Genomic DNA, 17,005 nt, shown 5'->3' with positions numbered 1-17,005 from the left:
CGCAGTTTCTATTGCAATATTTCGTTTTCACTCACGGCCACCTCATTTAATTTTTCAGATGTACTAGACAGTGGAGTTTGGAGCGAGTTTTCATCTGATACTAACATTAGCAACAACGAATATCTCTCTGGTTTAGTTTCGTCTCTTCAAGACACTGCATTGGCTTCAAAAGCCGGGTCTACTACGGACAAATATCGCGGAGGCTGGAAGCGGTGGAAGTCTTTTGCACTTCAGTTTAATTTGAAAGTTTTTCCCGTCAAAGCTACTGAGTTAGCTCTATATATTGAGCATTTAAAGGCTTCGCATCTTCTGTAGCTCCAATTGATACGGCTGTTTACAGTAGAAGGTGGGCACACAATTTGGCAGGTGTACCGTCTCCCACAGATGATAATTTTGTTAAATTGATCGTAGAAGGAAGTAGGCGTCAGCTTGCAAAATGTAAATCACCAAAAGAGCCTATATCTTCTGAGGTTCTAGCAAAATTGGTAGCCGATAAAGGCGATTCGAATGCCTCATTGTTTGATCTTCGTTTACTATTTATATGTCTCGTGTCTTTTGCCGGCATGCTAAGATGTGAAGAGATTATATCTTTACGTGTACGTGATATTACATTTTTATCCGATCATATGTCTATATTTATACCAAAGAGGAAAAATGACCAATTAAGGCAAGGGCATTCAGTTTATATCGCCAGAACAGGCAATCCTACTTGCCCAGTTGCCATGGCGGAGCGTTTCATCGAAATGTTGGGAATCGCAGATAAGTCGTCACATCCGGTAGTTTGCGGATTTCGTCGTTCAAAACGTCAAGGTTTGAAACCCACAACAAAAGCGATTTCATATACTACTGCGAGAGAGTTGATCTTAGCTGGTTTATCTCCTTACGTCAGCGATCCTACCACTCTGGGTACTCATAGTTTAAGAGCAGGGGCGCTTAACCGAAGCCGCCTCTCACGGGTTCGATAAACGAAAGATGTATTACTAGGCAAGGAGGATGGAAATCTTGATATCCAAGGACATGTACATTAAGGACTCAATGTCAAGTAAATTATCCGTGTCACGTGCGATGAAGCTTTAAGTGTCATATTTCATGATCGTTAAATTTTAGGCGTAAATCGGCTAATTTTTGGTAAATCTATCCCGTTGTAACACCCTTTCCGAACTTTTTTGCTCATGAGATAGCTTGCGTGTGGCCGCACCTATACCATGATTAAAACATGTGTAACTTTAATGAACAAAACAAGAATTATTTAGACTGGTGTGTTTTATTGGTTTTCGGTGGGTATGTATGCATTCGGGCTAAGATGAGATTGATAAATTCACTTAGTTACGTGTTTAGAAGGGAATTGTTATCTCTTCGTAAGTGTGAGATCGATCAGTTAGTGTTATGCAAATGGGGTAGTGATGCGAGAAGTTTTTGTGTTGGAGCAATTTGGGTGTATCAGTCATTCGCGTTTACCACGCCACACGATTCATTTTTTCCGGGGTCCTATAATATATATATTTACATGTATATCATGCAGTTCATAATTTGTAATAATTAGATTAGGAGATATATTTCGCTCGTTATTGTCAAAAATATTGAATTTTCTAAATTAGTAATTGACCTTGGAGCATTCCAAAAATTTTTGTCGTTCTGTTACCGCTTGGTCGCCATCGGGGGCCGGATAGGAATTTCCAGAGTATTTCCCTGATTTGTTCAGGTTTTCTCTCTGTTTTCGCCTATCCCAAGGTCGTTTGAGTTTTGCCATTGGTTTCATTGCATGTATTATGATGCCATTATCATTCGCATTTTTTGATGATTGCATATCTGAATATTTCATTCCACCAATTTCGCTATTGTTCTTTTCAGTCATTTTTCTCGTTCCTATACTTCTAAGTGTATACATTTGTCAAAAGGACACTCTTGGATCACGAAGTCAGCCATTTATTGATTTCCAATGTTTATGTGATAAAGTTATTATTTATTTGTGTAGTTCATGATAAACTCGTGGTTAATATAACCTGTTTCGTGTATTATGTCCTTGGACAGTTCCACTTCAGTGTCAGTTGATATCGTTGAATCGCATTTATTCGATCAAGAAATGATCAAAAACCATGACGGTTTTCGTTTGAATATGAATATGAATCAGCAGTGGAAAGTGGAAAGTATTTAATATTTTGAATATCAAAAACTCACGATTTGTTTAATTCATTTATTAATGTTTTAATAAATTATGCGCACTTGCAGCAATTATGTCAGGCAAAAGGATGTGTTATTAGTGAGTACATTATTTAATAGTTTATGCGCCAGAATTTCAACAATGTCAATGTCAATGTCAATGATAATGCATAATGTCAACGTTAATAATAAGAATAATGTTAATTATAATAATAATTGTATTGTATATTAGATATTATATGATTTATTCGCGAGATAGCTTGCGTGTGTGGCCGCACCTATACCATGATTAAAACATGTGTAACTTTAATGAACAAAACAAGAATTATTTAGACTGGTGTGTTTTATTGGTTTTCGGGTGGGTATGTATGCATTCGGGGCTAAGATGAGATGGACAATGAACATAAAAATGCAATATGTCAACACACAAAAAAAAAAAATCACCAAAAACGATAAATTAAAAACATTGCATTTTTATGCAAAATTATGAAAATTAGTACAAAACAGAAATCGCAATTATCATGATTATGTCTCAATTTATTCTTCATTTCATAAAACTTCCTGATTATCTGCTAAAATAATTGCTTGTCAGTTATTCTATGGCATTTCTATGCTACTTTTAATGTTCTGATGTCCATAAATTTTAATACAGAGCATGATCTTTTTTTATACTGAACAGGACAAAATTGTGCTTAAATAATCATGGTTTCGTTCATGCAACACGACCATGCACTGTGCAACTTATTCACGTAACCTGTCTGTCTGTCCGCGCCCTGTCGCTCCTCAAACGCTGACGCGACGCCGCGACCTTGCCGGAAGCTCTGCTGCACCATGGAAACAAGACTGCAGTAAATAAAATGGCTACACCATGTGGATAAACATCTGCCGAATGTGCACGGATCATTTTGTCATATTGTATATTTTACCTTCTAAATCACCAAAAAAATGCCAATCTGCTGCAGTTGGGCGCCCTTCTCATTTTCTAACTTGACCAAACGTCACAAGTCACCGGATTATATATTTATGGAATAATCTTCAAAAATGGACCTAAAATCCGCTGTATTTTTCTAAATCGCGATTTTCGCAAGTTCACTTTTGACCACTTTTAACCATTTTTGGTCCGCCATAGCGTCTAAATGAAGCATCACTGAGGTAAGTTTTTAAGTCAAACGTTTAGATATGGCCAAAATCTAGATAGTGTTTTTTCATTTTTTTAAATTAGGGCCTAGAACTTTTTTATCACCCATGATTCAAAAATTTGAACACGGGTCACACGCTTTTACTGATTTTTTGCCTATATTTTAAAAACTAAGCAAAATTTCAAAAAATAAAAAACACTTTCTAGACTTATTTGTCTAAATTAAGAAAATTCATGTTTTACAGTTTTTGATTTTCAAATAATTTTTTATGGCGGACCAAAAATTTTTGGTCAAAAAAGCCGTTTTTTTGGATTTTCTCGGAAATTGTACTTTTGGACCCAAAACTGATATTTTAAATGGATTTATGAGCTCATTTCCGTTCAAAAAATGTATACTTGTATATACTTTACATAAATAGTTTTCGAGTTATGAGGTGAATAATAATGGATAATTAGTGATCCTGTGTGCCTTAAGCCGGTACTACACCCCCTGATAAATTTTGTGACTAATTTTGCATTTTTCTCAAAAAATACCTACACATTGGTAACAAAAGTATAGTGATTCAAGACAAGTGGTTCATTATATTTGTGTATATATTAAGAAATGAGGTACGTTCTAGTGGTACCTCTTTTCTTATCATAAATAAAGTACCACTTGTCTTGAGTCACTGAAATTCCAGTGTAGTAACTGGATTCCTTGCCCCTATAATATACAGAACTTTTGATACCAGTGTGTTATTAATTTTTGAGAAAAATGCAAAAATAGTCAAAAACTTATCAAAGGATGTAGTACCACCTTAAGCTTGCATACAATCCCAGTTTAAGCATAACTGTTGTTAAATTCAAAATATTTTTTTCACTCATTTTATGGAACTGTTTACATAGCCAGACACAGGGACACTGAAGTGCCACATGTAGGCCTGAATGTCATTGCAAACCACTAATCCAACATCTCCAACTTAACATTTTCTCTATTTTTAAACAAATAAATAAATCAAATTTGCAAAGCAAAGGGTGGATATAGCAACACGTTAATTATATGGCTATGCATCACTGTGTGCAACTATGTAAACACTTCCACGCATAATAACCGTATAGCCTACAGCTACCTAACTTAAATAGCACTTCAAACTTGTATACCTCATTCTGTAAGCTGTGCAATGAAACCCGGCTTGAACTGACGCTAGGCTGTATGCAGTCACATTAATACATATCACATAATTCCAAGCATTTCCCAGAATTCCAAGCATATCCCAGCATTCCATGAGGTGCAGCGTGCAATATCCCAGCATGTGGTTTGGTGCGATGATGAGGTGTTAAAATGAAGATGAAATTAGCGTGCAGCAAAAAATTAAAAGCATGTCATTAAAAAGCATGTCTTAATTAGCAAACAAACACATAAAGCAACATTCACCGTTCACATGCACAGTGCAAACATAACAAAAAAGAGCAGGCAAAATAAAAAATAGGACATTCAGCAAAAATGCATATATAACCGCATCAGCATCTTGATTGAGCTCTGCATGTGATACATGTTTCAACAACTCTTCCTATACCTTTGTACAGGAGCCAACCATTGTTAAACCGTGATGAATCAACACTTTTACTGTAGCGTATACTCGAACGCGAGCGAGACTACGCGTTACGCGAGAGAGCGTAAAATTCGTCATGCCTGGAACCTTTGTGCCAGCTTACAAGTTGAATTCAGTATTTTTCAGGTAGCGGCTAAACATTGCCGTTTTATTCCGTAGTTTTATTGCTGATATCAAAAGAGAAATCATCGAAGTTTTTGTAAGGCTGACTGGCAATGATTAACTGACATTCCTCATAAAATAATCGTGAATAATACGATATTTAGCTTCTTTTCGTTGTTGAAAGGGATTCAATCATGTTTCACCGTTGTTCATCACCGTTTAACAACTCGCGTCCGGCACGTCTGCGTGGTTTACTTTGCTCGCGAAGTAAACCACGCAGACGACGCGGCCGCATTGTTGTTAAAAGGTGATGAACAACGGTGAAACATGATTGAATCCCTAAGTGACCATATAGGCAGAGCATCTATAGTGCGCGGTGCGGTGACTGCGCCATACAGATACACCACCTTTGATCACATGTGTATCACATGCCAACACTAGTGTCTCAAAAAAGGCAAATGGACTATAGTTGAACAGGCTAATTTATGATAATCTGTCCAGGCTGAAGGTTATCTGTGTATCACAGGGTTTTTTCCTAAGACCCTGTCAATGTTGGTGGGTAGCTCTAGGTTTCAAGACTTTGACAAACAGTGACATATATATAGGGAGTATGTCAAGTCCTGCAGTAACCTGCTTTGGACAGCCCAATGTGAAGGCCGGTATTTCAAGGTTTCAAACAGTGACATATATATAGGGAGTATGTCAAGTCCTGCAGTAACCTGCTTTGGACAGCCCAATGTGAAGGCCGGTATTTCCTACACTAAGCACAAAATGACAATTCCGGAAATGTAAAGTGTGTCAAATAAACTGTTATTGCTTGACTTCTATATTATATCGCATTTGCAATATTACTAGTTTTACATCTGGCATGGGTCTCTAATGTATTTGTTACTCTTAGTGAGTCAGCAGCATTAGGGTCAGCAAACCTTTTTAGGTATCAGTTTTGTTGTGTGGGGGTGTGTGTGTGTCAGAGAAAATCTGAAGTGAACAAAGGCTCAACTTCTTAACGGGGGGACTCCGGCAATCATAACATTATGCCTTATATGTTAGAAAAATAATTATCAAGCACGAATCACATTGTTTTATTTAAAACAAACTCATATTAACCATAAAAACGCATAAAAACAGTCGGCTCTCAACACGCGATATTCAAAATTCCCGCGCCGAAATTGTCTAAGTGCAATGACGTAATGGTTATTTGTGTTCAATTGTCGTCAGCCTTCATTGTATTACTGGGACGCCATTGCACTCGGCGCCCGGGAATTTTGAATATCGCGTGTTGAGAAACGGATGTTTTTATAATAAGTTTTATGGTCACTATGAGTTTGTTTTAAATAAAACCATGTGATTCGTGCTTGATAATTATTTTTCTAACATATAAGGAATAATGTTGTGATTGCCGGAGACTTCCTTTAAAGGATCCCAAACATGGTCGGGTGTGTATTTTCATTTGGGGCAGCTTCCGATTCGCTCAAAACCATGAAACACTGGCCGACACACATTTAACGCTGCTGCATAGATGTGCATGCAAAACATCTGCCTCAAAGTGTTGGCGTAACTGACTTGCCAAATATAGTATATGAAAACATATTTACATGTTGATACTATTTTACACCTTTGTGACATCAGTGTGAATTTCATTGAGTGCAGTTTCAAATCACAATTGTTTGCTCAAAGCACTGGCATATACTAAGATGCTGCAAAGATGTGCATGCAAAACATCTGCCTCAACAAGCTGACGCCCCAGATTCACCAAAAGTAAAAATATAGGACATTGCCAAGTGTCATTTCTAGCATATAATAATATCAAAACTATCATAAATTGACAAATTTTAGAAGTTTTCTTATCAATAGGAAAATCAGTTTTGCCCAAAGTAAGAAAAAGCTGCTGACTCCCATACTGTGTGCAAAGTGAAGGGTGTTTCTCCGCATGCAATGACTTCTCTATGACACAAGATAGCGGATACACCCCAGCTCTGACATCATAATTTCCATGACATCCTTATATACAGACAGCACTTGACTGTACGTAACAGTCATCATTTCCCTGCTTCCTTTGCGGTGAGCCGGCATCACAGACTGCTGAACAAGCTTCCCATAATGCATTGCACAACTCTTTTTATGGTTCTGCTTACATTTTATGTGTACAAAATGATTGGCCTTATCAGTGAATATGATTATATCACCCATACATAAATTCTTGAATCTAGAGACCTCATATTTGTGCCATCAACTACCACAGTTTGATCATTTGTACTAAGTGTAACAACGCTTATGTTGTGCCTTGGTCTTCCAGCACTATTGGGTTCTGCCTCTGCTTTTTTGCCAAATGTAATAAATAGATAAATAAAATGATAAATGTTGCATTAAGGAAGACGCAGTCTTATACAAACTGATGTAAGCAGATCATTTTGATATACACTCTAATGCCACTTCACCAAATCATTATTTTGGAGGGAAAAAAGTATAATATTTGCAATGTAGATCTTGTCTAGTACTCAAGTTCAAATTCAAAACCATATGAAACATGTCACCAGAATGGGTAGTAATCATTACAGCTAGCTTCAGCAATGGTGCTATTCCAGTTGAAATCCATGGTCCTCCCCCATGGAAGACACAACCTTAATTGTCTACACACGCTGTGTAGATTTCCAATGGAGTTACAAATTCAGGTAACCTCATTTGAAATTTACACCCCCTGTGTGGGAGATTAAGATCATGTCTTCCATGGGGTGTGTGGATTTCAACTGCAATGTAAGAGAGAGGCATATAGTTGTTTATTAACTCTTGATTCTGTTAGGGACGCACCATTAGATTCTCAGGGGTGGGTAGGAAGAAAAACCAAAAAAACTTCACCCACTACATGAGCAAAAAAAACTTTCCCCACCAACACTAAAAAAAAAAAAAAAACCTTTCCCTACCTAACTGTATATAAATGCATGAAATTTAAAAACACACTTGCCGGCGAAAAAAAAAAATTCCCCTGACCCCAACTGCCTACCCTCCCCCCTGAGAATCTAATGGTGCATCCCTTACAGCACATTACATGATACAATTCTGTAAACTGCAAACACATGTATTTGGCCTATTTTGGAGTTTCTGCATATAATTAATTAACTGGCATACTACATTTACATTTCCTTGCACTTCAGGTTTAATATCATACTGGCATCAGAAGTGCAAATAATTATTGATTGCAGTGCAAGCATGTCAACTTTTCTATTAAAATCACACAAAAATTGTTATGCATTTAATCCAATTTGAATGACTGCAATGCATTATGGGTTTAGATGAACACTTAACCATTAGAGCTAGGTTTATTATGGCTTCAATCCAAGAAGGAAAGCCCATGACTGTGACATCATACATTACCAACAATCAATTCAAATCTAGTGTGTCCAGATACACTCACATCAATCTTTTTTCATCAAATAGATTTCACAAATTTCAAGATCAAGGAGTTGGGCTCAGCAAATATTGTCCACTTTCAAATACACTCTTGGCAGGCATTAAATATATGTGACACGATCTGGTCCATGGGGCCAAAGGTGGCAAATTTGAAACCGAGATAAAGGTAAAAATATGGAGTAAAAAAACAAAAAATACATAAGAAAATAGACATCAAAAACCTAACTTCAAAACCAAGTATGCTAGACCTTTGGTGTTTTCAGTAAATGATAGCAATTGTATTTAATAATTACAGTAACTCAATTTTCAAAAATGCCTCCTTTGGCCCCCATGGACCAGATTGTGTCACATACAAGATATACACGCAATGATGTAGGGGGTGAGAGGCAAATGGCCATGTTTGTGTTGCTCTCAAGTTACATCTGATGTATACAGTATCATTCTTAAACCAGACAAACGTCACTTCCCATTCAGCCAGTAGCTTTAAAAGCTCTGGCATGTTTGTCTTTTCTTTCATGAAAAAGAAAATATGGAATTAGTAATAGAACTAATGCACATAATGTTGTATTATGCATGCATGCAATCAAGGCTCATAATGCAATATTTCACTTCAATCGCTCAATGCACCCAGGCAACCTACATACCTTTATCTTTAAAGGCTTAAACCCTCTACGTTGTGGGGCAGGAACACTGCTCGATCTTTTGAGTGGACCATGATTTTTGAACTACACATACAAAAACATACATGTAGGTTTGTTTATTACAAAGCAATTTAAAATGCTTGAATGTTGCAGAACCCTTCCTTTACTCCTTTGAGTGCATACATGTACATGATCAATTTCTCATTTTAACAATGATCTCTAGAAAGTAATTTTTAACTTGTATCACTACTTGTATCACTACTTTTCCCTCAATACTGAAAACAAAAGGCCTTATAAGCTATTTCTAATAAATTATGATATAATATCATTGATAAAAGGATTTACTTATCATGCAATCTACCTTGGTTAACATTATCAGGTTGGATGAACAAAAAAGAAATTGAAAAAAAAACACTCCAAAAATAAAACCTGACTCAACGGCATGTGCACCATCTTTGATGTAGCCGCCAGCTAAGCAGAGGATTTGGATGAACAGAACATTATCATTTTTATCACTGAATGTTCTCTAGTTAAAATCGGAAAAGTTGAATCAAATACTGCAACTTACTTTTAGTAGATATGTTATGTAGCGTCTCGAACCTCCAGACTTAATCAGGTATCTGACCCGCTTGTCGTGTTGAGCAGCCATCACTGAACAAGAAGGGAGGAATATACTCATCTCATACATGGGAACAGGCTATCAAGACAATACCTAGTTGTCTATCACATGACCAGTTAAAGTGGGTCAGTCTCCTGATGAAGTAGGCAGGTTTCAGACGTAACGTAACACGTCTATAAAAAGCAAGTTGCAGCATTTGATTCATTTGCCCACTTTTCTGATATCATTTAGATCATAGTTTAAGGGTGGGGTATGAGCGTTTGGACAGTATTTATTGTGGGACATTAGAGCACATCAGACATATCGAATTGCATTCTGAATACGAAGAATGTCCTTCTGATAACAAATAATTTTGATTTTTTGAAATTCGCAATGTAATACACATTTTATGGCAAATCATTAAACATTGATATTTTTGATATTTAACAGTACCTGAAGTAAACTTTATAAATCTGATGATTTATACTTAAAGTGTGTGTAGGTGGGATGAAAAGCCGATGATCAATTGAAAATTTTGACCTCTCGTATTGAAGATATGGAGTTTTTCCCCAAAACACCAAAAAAAAAATAGGTCTTTTGGGAAAAAAATCCATATCTTCAATATAAAAGGTCAAAATTTTCAATTGATCGTCGGCTTTTCCTCCCAGCTACATACACTTTAAGAATATATCATTAGATTTATAAAATTTATTTCGAGGACTGTTATATATCAAAATGTGAAAAATATCAAATTTTAATAATTTGTCATAAAATTTGTATTATATCTTGAATTTCAAAAAATGAAAAGTATTTGATATCAGAAAGACATTCTTCGTGTTCAGAAAGCAATTCGATATGTCTGATGTGCTCTCAGGTCCCACAAAAAATACTGTCGAAACGCCTATAAACGCCATTCTAGATCCCTTAAGGAAGTTTATGGATGTGTTAATAATGATGACAGGTGACTACATCTAGATGTGTTGTGGATCATTGGTATATAGGAGTAATCTACCTCAGATCTGCATTTATGTGCACCAATGTGGATTGGTATATAGGAGTAATCTACCTCAGATCTGCATTTATGTGCACCAATGTGGATTGGTATATAGGAGTAATCTACCTCAGATCTGCATTTATGTGCACCAATGTGGATTGGTATATAGGAGTAATCTACATCAGATCTGCATTTATGTGCACCAATGTGGATTGGTATATAGGAGTAATCTACATCAGATCTGCATTTATGTGCACCAATGTGGATTGGTATATAGGAGTAATCTACATCAGATCTGCATTTATGTGCACCAATGTGATCTGCTTTAATTACACTTACACTAGCATATGGACCGCTTGCAGCACAAAAAGGTTATGTGCTTTTTCAAATCTGTCACAAGTACAATAATACAATTTGCACAAATACAAATTGTAATGTTTGTAATATGCAAAGTAGGGTTCGCAGGTTTTTGCCGCAGGTGGAAAAAAACATGGTTTTAACCTCGGTTTTTGCCAGTTTTTGCCGGCAAAAATTGCAAAAACTAAAAAAGTGATAAATAGTTCACTTTTTTCATCTCAAAACAAATTATTAAGTTACTAAAATACTTTCCTGAGTATTTTTAAGGCCAGATTTTGTAATTATAAGTAACATATTGAAACATTAAAGGCATGGGTTTTCATTGCTCACTAGTGCATTTAACCGAAATGCAGAATATCAAATTCAAAACTTTCTCATTTAAGGACTTGTTGAGACCAAAAATATGTTGAAAGTTGTGTGTTACTATTTATGACCTTTCTGTGTTACTTTTTAATATTTGACTGACTATATCAGTTTTTGCCATTTTCGCCGGTTTAAACCAGGCAATAACAGGATTTTGGCTGGTTTTGCCACTTTGCCGGCAAAACCCAAACCCTGATGCAAAGCCAAGATATCAGATATTTCCAATTATACTTAATACTACAACTGGAATGTCCAAATTTGATTGGTTAATAATAGCAATAAGCGCATATGTGTTATTTCATGGCATAATAATTACTGGTATGATACAGCATTCACAAGTTATATCATTTCATTATATAATCAAAGTAATTCATTACATAATTTCTGGCTGAGTGATTTAGAGCTTTATCCTTTAGTTGATGAGAATTTTCTGTAATCTCATTGGTCAAACACCACTTGGATAAAAATCTGTATTGCCTGCATTCTCCTCATTAATTTTTGCTGGTTTTGCACCGGGGCAGCAAATGACAAGTTCAATTCAAATGAAAGGTCACAGTGGCACAGCGGTACAGGGTCCTAAAAATCGGAGGACTGTGTGTTCAAGCCCTGTGGTGCCATCGTGTTGTGCAATTGGACAATGACGCTTTACCTTACGTGCCTCTCTCTACCTAGGGGTGAAATGGGGAGCTGTTAGGAATACTGTCTATTGAGTGCTGCCCAAAAGGTATGAGCATACCCTGGGCATTGTATGGCAACTGACATATTCTAAAGACAGTGAATGTAATGCACTTTGATACATGTGAAAGGCTCTGTATAAACGCCAACATTTATCTATTTTTTTCATTATTTTTCTTATTTTAAGGTCAGATTTACAGGTTTTACATATTGTATCATACCATATTATATCATGTCATATCCACATAGCAAATCATATTCATAAAGACAAATTATATAGACAGTGCAGACAGACAAACAAACAGACAAACTGACTAATTATTGCTGACACTCTTACCGTCATAAGTCCACCGACTAGATCATTTGTCATCTGATCCTCTTCTTTGACTTGTGTGTTTTGGGGATTGTACAGTTCTGATGATCTCAGAATTTCTAAGACCCGATCTAATGCTTGAACCACTGTAAGCGGACTATTTTCTTGTGCTGCGTTGATTATATTGATGACCTACAAAGCACACAAAAGGGAAATGAAAAACTTTCTAATCAATTTTTTTTTTCAAGAATTATACCTGTATTGGAAAGAGAAACATTAATCTATACTCTGATCAGCTCTTAATTGGCGGGACTCATAACATCGCGGATTGATATAGAATTGCGAACAAACAGCTTAGTGCACCATCTACGCGGACCGCAGTTTGTGTATTGCTTGACTGACGCGTGCTTTCGTGAATTTACGCAGGCGTAAGTTAAGTTGGGACTTAATTGATGCGCGCAGTAACAAAAACCGAATAATACACACTTATTACGAGCTGATCATAGAGCTTTAAATCCAAATAATTTACTATATGTTTTCGTTCTTGTACTAATACTGTCCATCAATGAGCTATTTCAGTTGAAATCCATTATAGGGTGTAGTCACCCATTCAGGTATATCCATTTGAAATTCACACTCCCTGTGTGGAAGGTTAAGGTAATATCTTCCATAGGGGGTGTTTGGATTTCAACTGTATAGCCCTATCCTTATGCAGGAGTCAAACGTTCAGGAAATGTGGGGGCATAAATTTTGTTGCTTTGGTCTTCTGATTCTTGTGTGTTGGTAGCTAAGTGTGGTTAGTATTCTATTTTAGTATGTGTCAGGGTAAAAAATTTCAGTCTGAGGCTGTGCGTGGGAAGAATGATTTCTTCTTGCTGTCTTTGTTAGTGGAGATTGTTGAGTAAGAGATGAAATGAAGATGTTGTGATTGACGTTGAACAGGCTGTTTTCCTGTTGTCAGAGATAAGTGACCTCGCTGCAGGATGGTTCCTCTGTGTGTATAGCATCTGTTTGCTATTGGGACCCGTTACCCATTCAAGTGACTTTGAAGTGTGTTGGTAACTGCTCCTGGTGAACAATTAAGAAAGCAGTGTAGTGTATTTATATCCTTAGTTTGGGATAATCTTGTAATATTTTTGTCAACCTGTTTTTAACCATAACCTAACCCTAACATGACACAAATTCTGTTTTTCCCTTAACCCTAACAAGCAACCTAATTCTATTTTAAGACTACATAGCTGAAACAATTTTTATTTTAAGTGCAGGCATTCCTGCCTACAGACATACATGTTCTAATTAGAATCTCACTTTCTATCATGGATCACATTCCATCTACACATTTTGGACTACCTGTATTTTAAAACAAGACCAGGAGCATATTTCACTAAACTTTTAACCCTTTGTAACTCAAGTAACCATTCACATCAGTGAGTCTTTGTTGTCAGGTAGCAAATTCTAGCTACAAAAACACTATGCCTATTTCTTCAACTTGCTTTACATGGACTACCAGCAAACCAACTCTATCGCCTTCAGAAAATTCAAAACACTGCCGCTCGAATGCTTACTTTCACCAGAAAATCTTGCCATATCACGCCAATCCTAAAGGAACTGCATTGGCTTCCTGTCACACAAAGAATTGTTTTTAAACTTATGTTGATTGTATATAAATGTATTAATGATATTGCTCCGTCATATTTATCTGAACTCCTTTCACATTATGTTCCCACACATGTACGCTTCAATCCGGAAACATGCAACTTCTTCAAGAAACAAAATCCAACCGCACATGACAGATCATTTGCAATTGCAGCTCCACGTGTATGGAATGAACTGCCTATTTATATTAGAACTGCTAAAAATGTAACTGTGTTTAAAAAGTTGTTAAAAATTCATTTTATGTCAGAGACATTCTGTAATTCTTAAGTTATGTTTCTTATTTTACTTCCAGTTTTCTTTGTCTATTGTTCAGTTTTTGTTTTTGTTTTAGTGCCTTGAGCGCTCTTAATTGAGTGGATATGTGCCTTGTCACTATTATTATTATTATTATTATTATTATTACATTTAAAAGACTATTACATACAACCCCGTATCTTAGGACCTCCATTCTCAAAGTCTGCAATCTGAACTAAGACTAATCTGAAAGAGTGGAATAACTACTTCAGGAAGTATCAACCTGTACCACACCCGGCCACACCACACCCAGCCACTATACCTTGGGATACTTTGTCACTATTGTCAAAAGTTGCACGCTCCTATCATTTACATCACCACATAGCTTAGCAATCACATGGATTATTTAGGAAATAAAGAGTTTAGTACATGTATACATTGGGAGCATGTGTGGCTGAGTGGATAAGGCGCCTGACTCATAATACATAGGTTGTGAGTTCGAGCCCCGCTCGTGCCAACGTGTTGTGTCCTTGGGCAAGGCACTTTATCCTCATTGCCTACTTGGGGGATGTGGTTGGGTTGGATTGGATATTTGTATAAATGTTGCAATATTGGCGCTGATTAAGCTGCTGCCTGCAAATTGCATTGTGTCTGTTTGGGTGTGTTTAATGTACAGTTCTAGCAATTTGACCTGCGGGTCACGATGTGAGTTTGAAATAAAACCTTCCTTCGTATATTATAGGTAATAGTATGCCCTCACTTTAAAGAACTAAGAGATTGTACATCACACCCAACCTTAGTACATATACAGGGTGTATTCTGCCTACAGACTTTGAATTCTTTTGGACATCCTGTATTTTACCAGATCAGATCCATTCTGATAGAAACTACAGATATAGATCATATATTTGTATACCTTAGTAATTGGAGCCTCAATCGTCATGGAGTGTATTCTGGCTACAGACTGCCTGCGATTTAATGATGGACCTCCTGTGAGACACAACAAATATTAAGAAAAACATGTTACAATATCATTTGTGTAGTTAATGCACTTAAACATTGATAACATTATATTAAATCTACCTCCATACATGTACAAATTGACATTGACCTTTGCTAATAAAACTTTTTAAAAAAACTTGCTGTCTGATTGCTGTTCATCCATACTATTCTTTATTTGGGATATTCCAGTTGAAATCCATACACCCCCTATGGAAGACATGACCTTAATCTTCCACACAGGGTGTGTGAATATCAAATGGGGTTACCTAAATGGGTGGCTATATTTGAAATTGACACCCCCTGTGTGGGAGTGCATAGATTTTCAACTGAAATAGCCTATTGATGAGTATCAGGAATGTAACAAGGGTAAAGTCTTAATCAGATTTCATTTGACAGCTTAACCATCGCGTATACGTGCGCGACGTCAAGCGTGTGCATTGGACCTTGTGCAAATAATACGCGCTGGACGGCTAGCAGTACGCTTAATTTGTCAAAGGAATCTGAATAAGAATTTACATTTCTCCCATGACAATTTGCACTCCCCAGAAAAACCCAACTTTTGGCAAAAGTGCATTTTCTGTTGTGGTTGCACAAAATGGTTGCATATTTTGACAACAACTTGACTTTATTTAGAGGTTAATGACTGCGCATCAGTTGTTTTGAGGGTATTGTGAAATATCTAAACATTGTGCTTTGGAACCGAGGGATATCCGAGGTAGAGGCAACAGGTACAAAATGTAAGTACGGGGAAAAGGGTTGCAAAAGATTTCAAACAAGTTTCTTAGCCTTTTTATTGGTGTACTGACAGTTGTTTAGCAATGAATATTACTCTGCCACATTTTTTGATACATTTATACCTTTGTTGCTATCATCTATTCATGTTCTGAAAAGTACACAAATAGCCAATAACAAGTATGGGCATGACAGCAGATCTCAATTTTACAGAAGGAATGTCCCAGAAATCCAAATCTAGACGTCACAACAATGCATAATATAAGATTTGTGCCAAGTGTTATGGCCAGTTGCCAGAGACCATTTGACGTCATTCTATCACATGCACCTCCGCCATCCTTCAAGGACACCACACACTGTCCTAATTGCATCATTATAAATCAGTGATGTCGCTGCCCGTTTGAGTAGTGGGTAGGGTTTCAAACAGCTACTGGTTGGTGTGTACTCAGGGAACATTGTTTGCATACATTTTAGCCGGTACATGACAGCACGTCTTAGTGATATTAAAAGGCACACTCCACGTACTACTTCAATCTAAGGAAATACTACAAATCCTGATGAATTTTTAAGGAAATCATCATCTTTTAAAGCTAATGAGTTTTAATATTTCAAGTTGCCTGTTATTTCAGCCCCACCTGCCATGCAAAGGGCTATTCCGGTTGAAATCCATACATCCCAGATAGAAGATACATGACCTTAATCTCCCACAGGTCATGTCTTCTACAGGGGTTGTAAGAAATTCAAATGGAACAATCAAATGCCCTCTGATGTACTTCACCCCTTGTCTGCATGCCAGCAGTAACTATGGTCACATTTGTATCTTTATATTCATTTTTGCAGAAGGCAGAACATAAGGGGGTATGGATTTCAACTGGAATAGCCCATATCTGATAACAGCCCAGAGCATGATGGGAATGGTCAATTGACCTCTTGGCTAAAAGTGCAAACCGGCCACAGACCATCTGTTTCAGCTTATTACCATAATGCAGTATCATTGTGCAAATTCATTTGTTTTTGAGCCACATAGGCTTATATTTTAT

General features: G+C 36.7%; 1 protein-coding gene across 3 annotated transcripts in view; it reads right to left on the bottom strand.

Annotated features, from left to right (window-relative positions):
• The window catches only part of LOC140171873 (high affinity cAMP-specific and IBMX-insensitive 3',5'-cyclic phosphodiesterase 8B-like), a 153,415-nt gene that overhangs the window by 23,391 nt on the left and 113,019 nt on the right, over positions 1-17,005 (bottom strand). For 2 of the 3 annotated variants that reach the window (XR_011861656.1, XM_072195212.1), the window contains exons 11-12: positions 15,148-15,221; positions 12,366-12,533 (exon numbers count right to left, since the gene is read on the bottom strand). Coding sequence is in view for 1 of the 3 variants with exons in the window: in XM_072195212.1 (XP_072051313.1) it covers positions 12,366-12,533; positions 15,148-15,221 (242 nt within the window). In the remaining 2 variants the exon portion in view is untranslated. Of the gene's footprint in view, positions 1-9,044; positions 9,126-12,365; positions 12,534-15,147; positions 15,222-17,005 lie in introns of all 3 variants that reach the window. The other variant, XR_011861655.1, reaches the window with a different exon arrangement.

This window comes from Amphiura filiformis, chromosome 15 (assembly GCF_039555335.1).
Source record: "Amphiura filiformis chromosome 15, Afil_fr2py, whole genome shotgun sequence".
Taxonomy (NCBI): domain Eukaryota; kingdom Metazoa; phylum Echinodermata; class Ophiuroidea; order Amphilepidida; family Amphiuridae; genus Amphiura; species Amphiura filiformis.
This window is presented reverse-complemented; position numbering and strand designations above follow the sequence as displayed.